Source organism: Chiloscyllium plagiosum, chromosome 41, assembly GCF_004010195.1.
Source record: "Chiloscyllium plagiosum isolate BGI_BamShark_2017 chromosome 41, ASM401019v2, whole genome shotgun sequence".
Taxonomy (NCBI): domain Eukaryota; kingdom Metazoa; phylum Chordata; class Chondrichthyes; order Orectolobiformes; family Hemiscylliidae; genus Chiloscyllium; species Chiloscyllium plagiosum.
In genome coordinates this window covers 7,899,338-7,917,997 of record NC_057750.1, presented here as the reverse complement: position 1 = coordinate 7,917,997, position 18,660 = coordinate 7,899,338, and the positions used below count along the sequence as shown (strand labels likewise).

Here is an 18,660-nt window from a genome sequence, read left to right as displayed (position 1 = left end):
CATAAATAGCAGGAATTCAAGCAAGTATCTTGTAATAGAATCTGCTTCTGATTTTGGACTCACCCTTTCTTGATAACGGTCAAGCTGGAATGTTGAATACTTGCGTGAAACCATGACGTGTCACAGCTAATATGACCTGAACCTGCGACACAATATGTGACTCCTTAGCTCCTTCCCTCCAGTTCCTGTGATGCAGAGGGAAATGGAACAATGGAATTTTATTCCAAAGCCCCAACGTTCGACCTTGGTTAAGTATTTACTGACCTGTCCACTCAATAGGATTTTGACATCCAAAAGTGATCTTGATATACTGTAGCAGACATGACAGATGTTTGACAACAGTAAACTTGCCAACAGAGTCTTTCCTACCTTGTTTAACCCAGCCACACCTGTGTCTTTAATAAGTCATTGGTGCAGTCGAATAGATTTAAGACACAACAGGAAGGTTATCTTTCTAAAATTGAGAAATCAATCTGATGGCTATCAACAATTTATTAAAGGAATTTTATTACTCCATTTAATCTCTGACGCTCCAGGGAAAGCAGCCCCAGACATTCAGCCTCTTCCTATAGCTCAAACCCTCCAATCCTGGCAACATCCTTTCAAGTTTCACAACATCCTTCCAAAAGGAAGGAGATCAGAATTGCACACAACATTCCAAAAGTGGCCTAACCAATATCCTGTACAGCCGTAACATGACCTCCCAACTCCTATACTCAATCACTGACCAATAAAGGCAGACTTGGTCGGGGTATTCAAGAGAGAATTGGAGTAATTAGCTGAAGAGGGAAAATTTGCAGGTGAGTGGGACATGGGGCAGGGAATTGGCTCTTGCAGAGAGACCGCGTGGGGCTGAATGGCCACCCTGTCACCATTCTGCAATGCCACGCTGGGATCCCAGCTGGTAATGGTGGTGTCAGGAGAGGCAAGAGGAAGGAAACCGAGAGGGTGGAGTGTCAGTAAATATTCCTGGGAGTGAAAAAGCAGGTCTGTGATTGTAAAGATAATGGCAGGGTGATTGTAAAGCAGGTGACTCAGTGTTGCTGCAGTAGCTGCTATGTTGGAGCATGAGGAAGAGTGTACATTAGGATACGTTTGCCAACACTCCAAGAATTAAAGATTAAAGCCACGACAAACCGAAATTGCTGTAAGTGACATCTGAGACAGCAAAAGCTTTTTCATTCAGTGTGTAATATTGACAGCACAAATATTTGGCTTATTGCTGGGCGCTCTGTTTACAATCCACGTAAGCCTCCTCCCACACTACTTTCTATGGCAGTACCCTTCCAGTTTTGACTCCATCCTGCATGTCCCCTGTTACCATCCTGGAGCAGCCTGTCACTATTTTGTTTTTACAGTCTGATTAGGGAGCAGTAACCTTTAAAATAGACAAAATCTGAGACACCGACTTCCTGAGAAAAATAAAGCCTGATCCCACGGCTATGAACAGACAACTGCAATATTCACAATCCAACATTAACACAGAAATACAAGCTACAATCCATGTACAAAATGTTTCTAATGCTCAGAATTAACATGGCTTATACAGAAAGAAGGTGAACCCCAACCAGACCATGGGGTTGCTGTCTCATTACAGACAGGTGACCGGTGGTGGTTTAACCTGAGGTGCCACACCTCAGGCAAAGGACAATCCTTCACGGTCACCTCAACCCGTGTTGGACCCATGCTATTAGCATCACTGCTTCGCAAACCAGCTGTCCAGCCAGCTGAGCTGACTGACCCACCCCCCCAAGCATAATTAATAAACTGTGATCGACCACTCTCCTCAACCATGGTATGACTTTAATGGGCGGCACGGTGGCACAGTGGTTAGCACTGCTGCCTCACAGCCCAAGAGACCCGGGTTCAATTCCTGCCCCGGGTGACTGTCTGTGTGGAGTTTGCACATTCTCCCTGTGTCTGTGTGGGTTTCCTCCGGGTGCTCCAGTTTCCTCCCACAGTCCAAAGATGTGCAGGCCAGGTGAATTGGCCATGCTAAATTGCCCGTAGTGTTAGGGGCAGGGGTAAATGTAGGGGAATGGGCCTGGGTGGGTTGCGCTTCGGCAGGTCGGTGTGGACTTGTTGGACCGAAGGCCCTGTTTCCACACTGTAAATAATCTAAAAAAACATGGTGGGTCATCAAATATCATTAAAATGATTGAACTTCACAAGGGATTGCAATTGTAAAGCAACTGCCATCCTTACCCGGACTGGTTTACATGTCACCCCAGACCCACAGCAATTCCTGATGAAGGGCTTTTGCCTGAAATGTTGATTTTCCTACTCCTCGGATGCTGCCTGACCTGCTGTGCTTTTCCAGCATCACTCTAATCTTGACCCACAGCAATGGGGTTGACTCTTCATTGCCTTTGGACAATTAGGGATGAGCATAAAGTGCTGGTCTAGCCAGTGACGCCCTCATCCCGAGAATGAAAATAATGAAAGAAAATCCTTTTTTTGCTGATCTGGCTTTAAACTCCATTTTGAGGGGCTCTATCATGGACCACCTTCACAACCGTTCCTGGTCTGATTGATCCCCTTTCTTGTCAGGGTCGAAGCTGCCCTGAATTCTGGAACCTGTGCTCCTTTTGTCCGCGTTCCACAAACAGCAAATTTTCTTCTGAAGGGCAGCACGGTGCCTCAGTGGTTAGCACTGCTGCCTCACGGCGCCAGGGGACCCAGGTTCGATTCCAGCATCGGGCGACTCTCTGTGTGGAGTTTGCACGTTCTCCCCATGTCTGCAGAGGTTTCCTCCCACAGTCACAATGATGTGCAGGTTAGGGTAAATTGGCTATGCTGTAGTGCCCAGCGGATGTGCTGGCTGTGTTGGTTAACCATGAGAAATACAGGGTTATTGTGTTGGTGGGATTATAAATGGGACGTTCTTCCTGACCCATTCACCTCTCTCATGAATCATCTGCATTTCTTTACATTAGTCAGGTAGTTATTTTAATCAGTGCTTACCCAAAGGGCTGTAGGGCCTTTCTCTCTGTTGTCTATGACTCCTGAAGATGTATCTTCAAGGTTCTTCATGTGGATGCTGACAGCCGGTGGAAGTTTCCAGAATTGGGCTTGACTGGTTTCTGCTGGAAATTGAGGCACAGGCAATTATATGACATTGAGAGAGAGAGAGAGCAGCTGCAACCTTTTTGAGGGGCTGAATGGCCTCCTGGAGAACCCAAACCCAGTCTCTACTGCACAGAAGCTGGTACAGTGTGGCACGGTAAGCGGGGGCAAGTGCGTTTGTGCCAACAACACAGGCACACCAATCTCTCACTAGTGACATGTTGCAATGTGAGAAGGTATATATGATTCCGATACCAGCTCCAATGACAGCTTAGCATCTTGTTCCGAGGCGCACCTCCTGAGGCAAGATCATGACAATGCAGGAAATGTGTGGGCAGCCTCTCATTACCAGTCTCTCCTTGCTGAGACGAAACATCTGAGCAGTGAGTTGTGGTTTTATTCGGGCAGTGGCTGATGACTACATGCTGTGAGTGTGCTGTGAGTGGATGACCTGCTATCTTTCATACTGAGTTCTTCCAGCTGGAAAATTGCATTTTTAACTGTTGCAAAAATTCCGGACAGACATTCCTGGAATTCAGCAGCGGGAATGGCACAGGGAAATAAATCTCTGCAGCCCACACTTTGACAGTTTTTGTGATAAAATTCCGGTCTCTCTCTTTCCCCATTTGTGTATACATAACGCTGTTTTATTTGGGACTTGCATGCTCTCTCTCGCTCTCTGATTTTTTTTCACCTTTGTTCTTTTGCTTTTTTTTCTCTCTATATCTCTCTTTCCCTTTCTTCCCCATTTTTCTCTTTTGCCCTTTATCTTTCTCTCCATCTTTCGCGCTCTAGCTTCCCTTTCTCCGCTCTCTCTCTTTCTCCCATGCTTTCTGACTTTCTCTTTCCCTATCTCTCTCTCTGTCTCTTTCCCTCTGCTTTCTCTCTCCCCACTCTCTCTCTCTTTCTTTCTCTTTCTATGTGTGTCTTTTTCACTCTCTCTGTCCATTCACTCTCCCTTTCTCTCTTTCCCCCTCCTGATTTCTTGCCTTTGGCCTTTCATGTAAATAAAGTTTTTATGCAAGATTTGTGAAGGTTCATAGCTCAGGTTGAGGTTTAGGGTGTAGGTTTGCTCACTGAGCTGTAGGTTTGATATCCAGACATTTCATTAGCTGGCTAGGTAACATCATCAGTGGCGACCTCCAAGTGAAGCGAAGCTGTTGTTCCAGGAATCCCATCCAGGACAAACATATAAATAGAAAGCAGGAGACAACAGCTTCGCTTCACTTGGAGGTCGCCACTGATGATGTTACCTAGCCAGGTAATGAAACGTCTGGATATCAAACCTACAGCTCAGCGAGCAAACCTACACCCTAAAGTCTTTATTTTACCAATCAGCACAGTCATGAACTTTGTTTTTCGAGAACTAGTTCTGATTCCTTGACTGGTTTCTCAGAAGCCGTTTGGTTTTGTTCATTGTTCCACCTCCCCTTTTCCCTGGCTTTTGTGTTCCGGAATTCTAGGTGACCCTGACCTGGAGAGGTCAAGAAGCAATTTGTCAGCTGATTGGCAGCCTTGAAAGATCTCTTCCTGACATTCCGGGCACCCGCTTGGACGTTGAACTGAAATACATCTGAGCAAACGAATCCAGAATCCTGTTGGTTATCTCGGCACATTCCGTTCACGAATCACTGCTGTGTTCACTGACCTACGGTAGCACTTAGTTCAGCAACAGTGTGAATTTAAAAATCCCCTCCTTATTTTCTGATATCTTCCCTCCCTCCCTTTGTAATCTCCTTCAGCCCAGTCTCTCTCTCTCTCTCTCTCTCTCTCTCTCTCTCTCTATAACACTGCTCTTTTACCTATCAGTGATTCTAATTGTTCCAATGTCAGGCTCTCAGCTCTGCATTGTCTTCCTCAATCTCGCTACCTATTGCTCCTTCTGTTCAAAATCTTCTATGACCAATTATAGAGTCATAGAGATATACAGCATGGAAACAGACCCTTCCGTCCAACCCGTCCATGCCAACCAGATATCCCGACCCAATCTAGTCCCACCTGCCAGCACTCGGCCCATATCCCTCCAAACCCTTTCTATTCATATACCCGTCCAGGTGCCTTTTAAATGTTGCAATTATACTAGCCTCCACCACTTCCTCTGGCAGCTCATTCCATACCCGCACCACCCTCTGGGTAAAAAAGTTGTCCCTTGGGTCTCTTTTATATCTTTCCCCTCTCACCCTAAACCTATGCCCTCTAGCACAATATTCCAACAGTGGCCTAACCAATGCCCTGTACAGTCGCAACCTGACCTCCCAACTCCTGTACTCAGTACTCTGACCAATAAAGGAAAGCATACCAAATGCCTTCTTCACTATCCTATCTACCTGCAACTCCACTTTCAAGGAGCTATCACTTATTTTCTCTCGTTCACATATGGAATCAATATATATGCTGATTGCATAATTTATGCCAGTCTTCTGCAAACACAAGTTGAAATGTCACTGAAATCCAACAGAATTGGCAGCATATCTGCTCAGACATCTCCTTTGTTTGGCTCACTGTCCAATTCTGTTTCTGCACACTCCTGTCCAGTGCCTTGGGGTGTCTTGAGATTAGACTAGATTCCATACAGTGTGGAAACAGGCCCTTCGACCAACAGTCCACACCAACCCACCCAGACCCATTTCCCTCTGACTAATGCACCTAATACTATGGGCAATTTAGTATGGCCAATTCACCTGCACATCTTTGGATTGTGGGAGGAAACCGGAGAAAACCAATGCAGACACGGGGAGAATGTGCAAACTTCACACAGACAGTTGCCCAAGGGTGGAATCAAATCCAGGTCCCTGGCGCTGTGAGGCAGCAGTGCTAACCACTGAGCCGCCGTCTTACTGTTGTTAAAGATGCCACGTCAATCCAAGTTGTTGTTGGTAGTCCACTTTTGCCCATTGGCCTAGTTTTAAAAATATGGTCTCCTGTGACTGTTAACATCGGAGTTGGAGTAGGCCTTTCAGCCCACTGAATGTGTAACACCTTCCTAGCCCGTGGCTGATCGATTTCTGTCTCCTGCATTAAGTCCATATCTCTCAAGATGTGGAAGTGTCAATGTTGGACTGGGGTAGACAAAGTCAGAAGTCGCATGACGTCAGGTTATAGTCCAACAGGTTCGTTTGAACTCGCAAGCTTTCAGAGCACTGTCCTTTCATTGGCCTCCTGATTGTCTATCCAAAGATTCCAACGGTAGGTAAGGTCTGACACATGCAGAGATTTTCTTTGGTACATTTAGCCTGGATTTTTGCTGCTTGTCCATTCTGTCTGTTTCTGGTAACCTGTCTTTTATTCTCATTTTTTAATATTTTTTTCTCCTGTTTTCAGTGTTCATGTAGAGGCCATGGGGGGTGCTTTTCTTTATTCTGTGCCTGCTACAAAATTGCAAACCTATTCCCACGGTTACAGGGAATCTACCAGGCAGTGTTTTAAATTTGAAGCCTTTTAAAACTGAATTTGTGTGGGAAAATCTTTCATTCACGTGGCGCCTTTCACAATCTCGACTTTCTCAAGCTTCTCTCGTGCGATGAAGCTCTTTTTGTAGTCTCATCATTTTTGTAATCGAGGCAGCCCATTTGTGTGCAGCACGGTCCTGTAAATGTGATAGTGTGAAAGAGAATGTTAGGTCTCCTTCCTCGAGAAAGGGTGTACTGGCCCTGGAGGGGGTGCAGAGGAAGTTCACTGGGTTGATTCCAAAGTTGGGAGAGTTGGCTTGTGAGGAGAGATTGAGTAGTCTGGGACTATACTCATTGAAATTTAGAAGGATGTGGAGGGAACCTTATAGAAATACACCAATGTTATGAAGGGGGTAGATAAGATGGAAGCAGGGAGGCTGTTTCCACTGGCGGGTAAAACTAGAACTAGGGGACATAACCTCAAAATAAGGGGCAGCGGATTTAGGACTGTGCTTAGGAGGAATTAGTGAGGTTTGAGAAGATTTTTAGCTCAGGTTGGGGTTTTGGATGTAGGTTTGCTCACTGAGCTGCAAGGTTCATTTCCAGACGTTTCGTTACCCTACTAGGTACCATCTTCAGTGGTCCTCAGGCGAAGCAATGCTGAAAATTCCTGCTTTCTATTTGTATGTTTGAGTTTCTTTTGGTTGGTGATGTCATTCCCTGTGGTGATGTTATTTCCGGTGGTGAAGTCACTTCCGGTTCCTTTTCTCAGGCGGTGGTAGATGGGGTCTAACTAGATGTGTTTGTTGATAGAGGAACTTCTTCCCCCAGAGGGTTGTGAATCTGTGGAATTCCTCGCTCAATGAAGCAGTTGAGGCTTCCTCATTGAATATTTTTAAGGTGAAGATAGATTTTTGAACAGTAAAGGGAGTAAGGGTTATGGTGAATGGGTGGGTAGGTGGAGCTGAGGCCATGATAAAGATCACCCATGATCTTATTGAAAGGCGGAGCAGGCTGGAGGAGCCAGATGGCCTACTCCTGCTCCTACTTGTTATGTTCTTACAAATGTCATAGGCACAGTCACAATTGTTTTTTTTAATGCAAAAGCATTTTGCTTTTAAATTGATTTTGAGCTGCCATTGAATCTTTTATGCAACTAAAGTGATGCCTGAGACATGATGTTGTGTCGAATAAAATGCAGGTGTGGGGCACTAATTGGACATCATCTGAACAGATCCAGAGACTCTTCAGTCAACTAGTCCAGGAAGTGAGCTGCGGAGGGAGTTGTTGTATCCGACAGCTTGCACCTCTACCATGGTTACGTCGCCATGGTTACGCCCACAGTGTTCTTGGGCTGGGAGGATGTGGCCCCCACTGATAGGGCTGAGGAGACGGATGGAAGAGAAGAGAGCGATTTGACTGTGATATCTTGCCATAGTGCCATTTCAATTTAAACTTTATTTAGGTTTCATTTGAACCTTGTGGTTGTGTTGTGCCCCTTTAATGCAGTTAACTTTGATTGGTTTAATTTAAATTGGGTTCTCAAAAGACCATATTGAAATTCTTGGCTGTTGCAGTGGAAATGGCCCCACCTCTGAGGCAGGAGACATGCATCATCCCACTTGCTCCAGAGGGAGTGTCTCAATGGGGTTGATCAGAAAATAATCTATAACCAGATCCTTCTCCAAGCTCGGTTGTGATTGAGTTAAGATCTGTGTGCTTGTAATATTCCATTTTTAGATAAATGGGAGACTGAATAAAAATGGCTGCCATGGTACCCTTCAGGTTCTGGCCAATGATGGGATACAAGATGGTGGCTGAGTTTAGCATCTCCCCTACATAATGGTATTGCTGCACTGTCTCTGTGCTGCACTGGGTGTGTCTATGTCAATTATTTTTCTGACTGATGATTGCTGTCGGGGCTGATGTGACCCAGAGCACAAGGAGTTTGGAAAGTTGCAAAGCAAGTCTTTTTAATTCTCTTTTATTTTTCCCCTTTTTTTTGTCAGGAACGTCTTCCCCTCGAACCTTGTCTCGGCAGCTTTTAAATCGGTAAGTTAATTTTTTTCACTCCTTGTGAGGCTGCACTGTTTAACTGGTAATAGATTATTTCCAATTCTCTTTATTATGTTAATGGATAAGTGCAATTTTGAAACAACCACCATAGAGAAAGGAGCATTTTCACTAAGACAGACTAGAGACTGTTTGAGAGCTTAATTCAGCTTATATAGCTTTATTGTACCCTTGTAAAAACATTTGTATCTGATAGGTGACCCTGGACTGTTATCGTTACTCAGTCTGGTCCCTAAGTATCTCCAATCCAGTGTCAATGTGGTTGATTTTTAACTCCCTTATAAACTGGGTTATTTTGATGCAACAAACCTGCTGCTGGTAATTGTCTTGCCAACTCAGGGATAGGCCCATTAATGTTGTCCCTTCCAGTGCAGGCGAAAGTGAGGACTGCAGATGCTGGAGACTAGAGTCGAGAGTGTGTTGCTGGAAAAGCACAGCAGGTCAGGCAACATCTGAGGAGCAGGAGAATCGACGTTTCGGGCAAAAGCTCTTCATAAGCCATCAACTGGAAAAGTGATGGGAAGTAGCGCTGTTTGAGTATAACAGAGATGGACTTCAGACTTACACTGTGATCTCATTCCCATAAACATCATCCACGGTCTCATCGAATTGCAGTTGAGATTCGATGGGCTGAATGGCCTATTTCAGCTTCTATGTCTTTATGATCTTCGCGCCAGAACTGGAAGTGTAGACCCTCGAACTTGCTCTGCCTTTCAAAACTCAACTCCACTTTCCTGCCCATTCCCCGAGAGGCCAAATGTCTACTTACCCCAGCTGTAAATCTATTCAACAACAAAGTACCTACACCTCCTTGGGTATAGAACCTGAAAGATTCACAAACCTTTCAGCAAAGAGGTTTCTTTGCTTCCTCTTCTCAGTCCGAAGTGATTGGCACCTTCTCCTGAGGCAGTACCCAAATTCCTCCCCTCCCCACCCCACCACCAATATTCTAGGTTCCACTCTGTGTCCGACCTGCCAGTTTTCACAAAGGTGAGGGTGACATTGGGAGAGAATTGGAGCACATGAGGGACAATTATCCGCTGGGAGATGGGCTCCTGGTTAGATTACATCACAAGATAGAGAGCTGGGACTGGTGGGAGGTTCAGGCATAGAGAGAGAAAGTTGGATTTGGGTAGAGATTGGAGCGGGGAGAGAGAAAAAGTGAGAGGGAGAAGCAAAAATGGATTTGGGTGGAGATTGGGACATAGAGAGAGCGATGGATTTGGGTGGAGATTGGTACCTAGAGAGAGAGAGAAAGCGATGGATTTGGGTGGAGTTTGGGACATAGAGAAAGAGAGAGCGATGGATTTGGGTGAAGATTGGGACATAGAGAGAGAGAGAGAGAGTGATGGATTTGGGTGGAGATTGTGACATAGAGAGAGAGAGAGAGCGATGGATTTGGGTGGAGATTGGGACAGAGAGAGAGAGCGATGGATTTGGGTGGAGATTTGAACATAGAGAGAGAGCGCAATGGATTTGGGTGGAGATTGTGACATAGAGAGAGAGAGCGATGGATTTGGGTGGAGATTGGGACAGAGAGAGAGCGATGGATTTGGGTGGAGATTGGGACATAGAGAGAGAGAGAGATGGATCTGGGTGGATATTGGGACATAGAGAGAGAGCGCGATGGATTTGGGTGGAGATTGGGACATAGACAGAGAGAGAGAGAGATGGATCTGGGTGGAGATTGGGACATAGAGAGAGTGGGGGAGGCTCAGGTGAAAGTTAGGGAAAAAGAGAGATGGGTTTTGATTGGAGAAATTGTGAGTGTATTAGTTAGATGTTGTGTGCATGTGGAGGTGGTGATAAAGCTTGACTGTCTGTCTGATCAGAATGAATCCTCATCATCGTTGGGTGGAATATTTTCTTTCTGAACAGGCAGTTGTCCTTCTCATTGTGATTGTTGTATAGTTTGTGCAGCTTTATTTGTGTACGAGTGATTCACAAATAGTATTTTCTCCTCAGTATGCTACAACTTACCAGGTCGTCAAATTCTCCAAGAACATCACTGATGAATTTGGAAATATTACAGGCATTGAAGAAAAAGATTTAAAAGTAAGTGGAAAAGAGATGACAAATTAAGATAAAAACAAACTGATCTTCAGCACATTTCTAAAGATGAAATAAAGGAGTGTGGATGCTGGAAATCTGAAACAGAAGTTGCTGGAGAAACTCAGCAGGCCTGGCAGCATCGGTAGAGAGAAAACCAAAGTTAACGTTTTAACTCAGAACATCCTGAGAAAGGGTCAGAGGACACAAAGCGTTCGCTTTGTTTTTCTCTCTCCACAGATACTGCCAGACCTGCTGAGTTTTTAAGGCACTTTCTGTTTTTGTTTCAAGATGTTGCTCTTTGTGGGATCTTGCTGTGCTCGACTTAGCTACCGTGTTTGCTGAATCACAGTGCGGCCAATGATACAAAAAAAAAACTTCAATTGGTTGGTAAAGTGCTTTAGCAAGTCCCAAAGTATAAAGTCCAATCTTCCTTTTTCCTGTTCTCCAGATTCCCAAAGGAAGCAGCGCGGATGCTATGAACATCCTGGGGCTGGTTGTCTTCGCCATTGTCTTTGGGATCGCTCTGCGGAAACTCGGACCAGAGGGCGAGAACCTTATCCGTTTCTTCAACTCCTTCAATGAGGCCACTATGGTCCTGGTCTCATGGATCATGTGGTAAGTGGGGTCACCCTGTCTCCGTTTCTTGCGCCTTGTCGATGGTGGACAGGTTTTGGAGGAGTTAGGTGAGTTACTCGCTGCAGTATTCCTAGCCTCTGACCTGCTTTGTAGCCACTGTGTTTATGTAGTAAGTCCCGTTGAGTTCTGGTCAATGGTGACCCTCAGGATGTTGATGGTAGGGGATTCAGTGATTGTAACGCCACTAAACATCAAGGGGTCGATAGTTAGATTTTCTCTTATTGTTGATGGTCATAGTCTGGCATTTGTATGGCAAGAATGTTACTTGCCACTTGTCAGCCAAAGCCTGGATATTGTCCAGAACTTGTTGCAGTTGAACATGAACTGCTGCAGTATCTAAGGAGTCACAAATGGTGCTGAACATTGGGCAATCATCGGCGAACATCCCCACTTCTGACCTTATGACGGAGGGAAGGTCATTGCTAAAGCAGCTGTAGATAGTTGGGCCGAGGACACTACCCTAAGGAACTCCTGAAGAGATGTCCTGGAGCTGAGAGAACTGACCTTCAACAACCACAATCATCTTCCTATGTGCCAGGTACAACACCAACCGGACATTTTGTCCCCACATGCCCATTGATTCCAGTTTTGCTGGGGTGTCTTCCTGAAGAAAACTATTTTCCCTCACCAGTTGCTGTAAGTGGTGGCCTTGTATCAGTAACTTAAGAGACAGTGCAGTTAATGTTCCAATCACTCTTTGCCTCCTGAGACCAAGTGTAAAGAACCTGGAAAAGAGAGCTTTCGGAACAGAAGGTCCCAATAAGCAAAAGGATCATTTTGGTGAACAGTGTGTATAGTGCTGTCCCATTTTCTTTTCCTCTGCATGAGTGTGCTCACTTTCAGCATCAAACTGTGTCTAAACAGAGAATGCGTGTCATAATCGGTTAAATGAAGTGTTCTCAGATCTTATCTTTGTAACTGAGGAGGAAAATGTCACTGAGAGAAGTTGCCAACAATGTAGCTGTAAACGGAACCACATTGTTAACCAAAACATGTAAACCAAGTAGGAATGAGCCAGATGAACAGGCAGCGCTCTGAAAGCTTGTGATTTCAAATAAACCTGTTGGACTATAACCTGGTGTCATGTGACTTCTGACCCTCTGTGATAGTAGGTTCCTCATTTCCATTGCTCTCTACATAAAGAGATTGCTCTCAATTTGTGTTTTATTTCTGACTTAGCTGTTTCGGCTCATTAACCACTGAGCCCATATGACTGCAGGATCAGTTGTGTACACACAAGACTACCTCTCAACTGGCCATTGGCAGTGTCACAGTGGTGAGGTCCTTAGGTCAGTAATCCAAAGGCCTGGTCTAATGATCTGGGGACACGGTTTCAAATCCCACCCTGGCAGATGGTGGAATTGAAATCCAATCAATAACTAAGTTCACATAAACTCTTGAAACTATAGTCAATAGTTGCAAAAACCCATCTAGTTCACTTATGCCCTTTTAGGGAAAGGAATCTGCCATCCTGACCCAGTCCAGTCAAGATATTGACTACATAACATTGTAGTCAACTCTTATCTGCCAGTTCACAGGGCAATTAGGGATGGGCAACAAATACTGACCTTACCAGCAGCACCCATGAAAGGAGAGGAAGAAAAATCTTTATTAAAAAAGCTTCAACGTTGCACAGAATTGTTATGGGACAGGAGGAGGCCAGTTGGCCCATTGTGTTTGCACTAGCTGTTTCATGACCCTTACCATTCTCTTTAAAAAGAAAATCTGTTAATTAACTCTTTGTTCAAAACATTGATCTTAAGACTGATCAAAGAGGCACAGCTTTAAGAAAAAAGGACAGGCTAAAAGACAATTAAAATAATTAACAACAAACAATTGTGGACAGAGGCCACTCATAACAGTTACCGAATTTTGAGAAGATTTGTAGTTTAGGTTGAGTTTCTGGATGGTCGCTGAGCTGGAAGGCTTGTTTTCAGACATTTCGCCACCATACTAGGTAACATCATCAGTGGAGGCTCACTGATGATGTTACCGAGTATGGTGACGAAACGTCTGAAAATGAACCTTCCAGCTCTGTGAGCAAACTTACATCCAGAATTCTTAAGAGTTGCAATACCTTAATTTACAAATCCAAGGTGTTTAATCTATCATCACTATCTAAAGATATGAGCCAAAACAGGTAAGTCAGAAATAAACACAAATTGAGAGCAATCTCTTTATGTAGAGAGCAGTGGAAATGCACAGTCTAGGGTAGCAGTTTAGGTGGATTGGCCATGGTAAATTGTCTGTACTGTCTAAGGATGTAAAGGCTAGGTGGATTAGCCATGGGAAATGCAGTATTACAGGGATGAGATAGAGGATTGAGTCTGAATGGGATGCTTTTCAGAGGGTTGGTGTGGACTCAAAGGGCTGAACGGCTTACTTCTATGATTCACTTGCTGGGGTATTAACATGAGGCTCTTTTCCCATAGGTATGCTCCTTTCGGTATCATGTTCCTAGTTGCTGGCAAGATTGTGGAGATGGAAGATGTCCTCATGCTTTTTACCAGCCTCGGGAAGTACATCTGCTGCTGCATAGTGGGCCACCTCATTCACGGCTTAATCGTCCTGCCCCTCATCTACTTTGTGTTCACTCGTAAAAATCCTTACAGCTTCCTGTGGGGCATCTTCACAGCCTTGGCTACAGCCTTTGGAACTTCCTCCAGGTAGGCTCGGAAACAATATGGAACCAATGCTGGATACTTTGTCTCTTTGTCAGGGTCTTAGGATGCCTTTTTGCACTTAAAGCGCTTTTTCGTGAGCTGTACTTATTTAGCAAACAGAAGCATCACTGGACCTGAAACGTTTACCTCCACTTTCTGTCCACAAATGCTGTCAGACCCACTGTGTTTTTCCAGCAATTTCTGTTTTTGTTTGTTTTTTAGTGTGTAGCAATGCATGGAGTAGAGTAGATAAACTTGACCAAGTTTGGTCAGGGAGTGTGATAACAGTAGTGACTGTAATGAGGTCAGCCAGGTGGACCTCATAGAATCTGAGTTCCCTGATTGGGGCTGTTAACCTGGTCCAATCGGGGAGCCTGGGCTGACAGATAGAAACAGGAGTGTCCCCTGGAGTTGTTCAGGGGGAGGTGGGTGCCGCAGGGAGTGGAGTGTATTATTTCCCCCTCCAATTCTATTTTGATTTAAGCCCTGCCCTCCCCTTCACTGTTTGATCACACAGCACTGCCCTTTGATGTGAAGGGCACTGCTTGTCACTGGCCACTCGGGTGTTTCCTTTCTTCCTGGTGGTGGAAATTTGAATAAAGATTCGTGCACCTTGTGTCTCTCACTGTGTCTCACACCTGCACGCACACAACATGGGGGCTGGGGAAAAATTAAGCACTACCGTGGTTAGGCGGTAGTGTGGGGGAGAGAGAAGAAAAGAATCAGGCGTGTCAGGGGTTCTGCTCACTCTAAGAGCTGGCTCTGAGGGAGCTGGGTCAGTGTCAGGGACTCTCCGTGTGTTAATAAAGGGGGATGGGTTACCGGCCTCTGTGGAGTTATTTCATCAGTGACACACTCATCCCACTAAGGATTAGAACATAGAACATAGAACATAGAACAATACAGCACAGAACAGGCCCTTCGGCCCACGATGTTGTGCCGAACTTCTAACCTAGATTAAGTACCCATCCATGTACCTATCCAAATGCCGCTTAAAGGTCGCCAATGATTCCGACTCTACCACACCCACGGGCAGCGCATTCCATGCCCCCACCACTCTCTGGGTAAAGAACCCACCCCTGACATCTCCCCTATACCTTCCACCCTTCACCTTAAATTTATGTCCCCTTGTAACTCTGTTGTACCCGGGTAAAAAGTTTCTGACTGTCTACTCTATCGATTCCTCTGATCATCTTATAAACCTCTATCAAGTTCATTCCCTCAGTGTTTTTTCATTCTCTCTCTCTCTCTCTCTATCTCTCTCTCTCCCCAGTTCTGCCACACTACCCCTCATGATGAAATGTGTGGAAGAGAACAACGGTGTCAGTAAGCAAATCAGCCGCTTTATACTGCCCATCGGCGCAACTGTGAACATGGACGGTGCTGCTCTCTTCCAGTGTGTCGCTGCTGTGTTCATTGCTCAGCTCAACAATGTCTCGCTCAACTTTGTCCAGGTCATCGCCATATTGTGAGTACAAGCATGCTCGCTGAAATGCATCACAACGGAGTAAACTGCCTGAAAGGGCTACTTCATTCAAAAGGGAGTTGTATAAAATGCTCGAAAGGCACAATTTGAGGAATGGTGCAGGTTTAATTGAAGGTCCTCTCAAAGATCATTAGAGAGACCCATAACACATGGGGGCAGAGTGGGCCATTCAGCCTATCGAGTCCGCTCCACCATCACGACTGACCTCAGAATCTACCCGCCTTTTCCCCATAACTCTCAATTCCCTTCCCGATTAAAAATCTGTCTACCTCAGCCTTGATCTTACTTAATAACTCAGCCTCAATGGCCTTCTGTGGTAAAGAATTCTACAGCCTCACTACACTCTGAGAGAAGAAATTCCTCTTCATTTCTGTCCTAAATATGCGACTCCTCATTGTGAGATTATACCCTGTGGTCCTAGACTCCTCCACAAGTGGAAACAATCCCTCCACACCTCCCCCTGTCAAGTCCTGTAAAATCTTGCATGTTTCAATAAGGTCACCTCTTACTCTTTTAAATTCCAGTGAGTACAGGCCCAAACTACTCACCCCCTCCTCGTAAGACAGTCTCTTCGTACCCGGGATCAGATGAGTGAACCTTCTGTGCACAATCTCCCCTTAGAGAAGGGAACCAAAACTGTTCATGGTAATTCAGATGCCTTTTCTCGTCTCTAATTCTCGAGTCTTGCGCATGTCCTATTTTAATTGCTTATCCATTAGCAGCCATGCCTTGAACTGCCTGGCTCCTTAGCTCAGGAATTCCCTCACCTCACCTCAGATAATAACACTCAATAAAATCGACATCATTAACTAAACTTTTAATTGTGTTCCTGTGAAGTGTGTTAAATCCTCATGAAAGGTGCTGTATAAATGCAAGTTGTTGAGGTATGAAGTGCACGTGAGATAGATTAAGAGGCTAGCCGTAAGTGGAGTGAAATACCTGCATTCCTATAGCAGCATTCACAACCTTGGAGGACCCGGAAGCGCTTGATTGACAGTTCGATCTTTTTCAAGTGAACAATGTGAGCGAGAAAGCTGCAAAAGCTTATAACAAAATGCTAAACCAAAATTTGTCAATTTTACAAAACGTCATATTTACATAGCAGTTAGTCAAGCCTTGATGTCAATACCCAGACCTTATATCATTATTTCATTTGTATTTTTTAAACTTATCAATGCTTTCAGGATAAATATCTCCTCTCTGGTCTGTTCAAGGCCATCCCGGGAATACTCTGTGTAAAAGATAAAAGGTAATGTTGCCATAGTCCTATCAGACCATAGGGCTGCGCCCATCCCATTAGAGACAGAGATGACTGGTGGTGGTTTAACCTGAGTGTCACCACCCGTTGAGTGAGGGAAGAGGGTGAGATTGAGAATCCTTCACTGTAACCTCAGCCAACGCAGGAATTGAACCCATGCTGTTGGTCTCACTCTGTATTGCAAACCAGCCATTCAGCCAACTGAACTAACCAGCTCCCTACTCTTTATACAACTTCTATCACTGGCCCGCTGCCCGGAACAGGAACTGGATCGAATTGGGGCAGACTCCTCGATTATTAACTACAGGCAATTGAAGGCAATGATGTCTTTCAGAAACACTGTTCCAGAGATGCCAGCCTGCCTCTTGTCATTAAATAAAAGTTGAGTGCTGGCAGGCCACTCAACTGTGGTGTGCATCACACCACGGCCTCATTCTGTCCTGTACACGTGCGCATGTTCTCGCCTGCCCTCTTGGCCGAACTGTTGCGATGTAGAAACAGGCCGTTTGACGCAATTTTGTTACCGAGGTGCCCTATCTCGAGCACTGATTCTCTACAATTGGCCTTAACCCCTGATTCATAAAGAAGAACAGTCACTGCTGAACAAAACAACACATTTTATTAAATTTTCAAATTGCATTCATCAGTACAGTTTGCAAGAAGACCAATTCTAGGGGAAATCCACATATATACAACATGAGGGGAGAGTACTTTTGTTTGGCAAGTGCACTTTGACAGAGGTGTTACCATGGAGAATGCACCTGATTGACAGTTAACCGCCAGAAGAGATTTGTTTATTGATATTGTACTGTCATAAAACTGGCTAGCAGTGACCTCTAGATTAGAAATCTGCTATCCTTGTACAAGTTGGGTCTGTATTTGACTCCAGGACAACTTTAAGCCTTTAGTTGGACTCTGAAATGGCCACTTGGATGTATTAGTGAAGTTAGCTCAACCATCCCCTGCCTCTGTGCTACTCAGAACGGGGTGGGAGGGGCGCACATCTGGTTTGGGACCGAAGGTCCACCGGTTCTCTAGTCCCACTCGTCTGAATTGAGCTGGTCCTTCTTTTCCAGAGTGACAGCCACTGCCTCAAGTGTTGGTGCTGCTGGCATCCCTGCAGGTGGTATTCTGACCCTCGCCATCATCCTGGAGGCTGTGGGGCTGCCCACGAAAGAGATATCGCTGGTGCTCGCTGTTGATTGGCTGGTGTAAGTAGCCTTTTGTCCTGGTGCAGGGTGGCAGGTTTGCTGTCCTTGGGAAGATGGTGGTGCAGCTGTAGTTTAGGGCCTCCCATAATGTTGATAGGGAGGGAGTCCCAGCATTTTGACCCATTCAAGGAACGGCAACATATCTCCAAGTCGGGATGGCAAGCGAATCAGAGGGGAGCGTACAGGGGGTGGTGTTCCCATACATCTGCTGTCCTTGATGTTTGGGGAATGGAGAGGTTGTGGGTTTGGAAGGTGCTAAGGGGCCTGGGTAAATTTCGGCAGTGCATCTTGTCGATGGTACACACTGCAGCTACTGACCTTCAGTGGTGGAGGGAGCAGATGTTGAAGGTGGTGGAGACAACAAATGTTGGACAAGTGCAGGTCAGACAGCACCCGAGGTGAGAGAGCAAGAGAACATGTCTTTATCAGTGCAAAAGGAGGTGGAATGGGTTCCTATCAAGTAGACTGCTTTATACTAGGTGTTGCTGAGCTTCTCGTGTGCACCTATCCAGACAAGTGTAGTCTATTCCAACACAATCCTGACTTTTAGATAGACCTTGAGGAGACAGGAGGTGAGTTACTCGCTGCCGGATTCCCACCTTCTGACCTGCTCTTGTTGCCACAGTATTTCTACAGCTGCACTGCCAGTCCGGGCAGGAAAATGGTGTGTTAGTTGTATGCTTGAATCCTATTTTCATACCAAAGTATAAACGCTAATTCTTTACAATCTTGAAAGAATGGCTACAGAGAATAGAGGCACTGAAAACAACAGCTTCTCTCTCTATCTCTGCCCAGATAAGTCAGTAACAAGAAGATAGCAGCCTGA

The 18,660-nt window shown here is 45.3% G+C and overlaps 1 protein-coding gene across 1 annotated transcript in view; it reads left to right on the top strand.

Annotated features, from left to right (window-relative positions):
- slc1a5 (solute carrier family 1 member 5) overlaps positions 1 to 18,660 on the top strand; it is a 31,846-nt gene that overhangs the window by 10,740 nt on the left and 2,446 nt on the right. The window contains exons 2-7 of the mRNA XM_043680875.1: positions 8,465 to 8,507; positions 10,494 to 10,583; positions 11,029 to 11,195; positions 13,649 to 13,882; positions 15,153 to 15,347; positions 17,700 to 17,834. Coding sequence (XP_043536810.1) covers positions 8,465 to 8,507; positions 10,494 to 10,583; positions 11,029 to 11,195; positions 13,649 to 13,882; positions 15,153 to 15,347; positions 17,700 to 17,834 — 864 coding nt within the window. The remainder of the gene's footprint in view (positions 1 to 8,464; positions 8,508 to 10,493; positions 10,584 to 11,028; positions 11,196 to 13,648; positions 13,883 to 15,152; positions 15,348 to 17,699; positions 17,835 to 18,660) is intronic.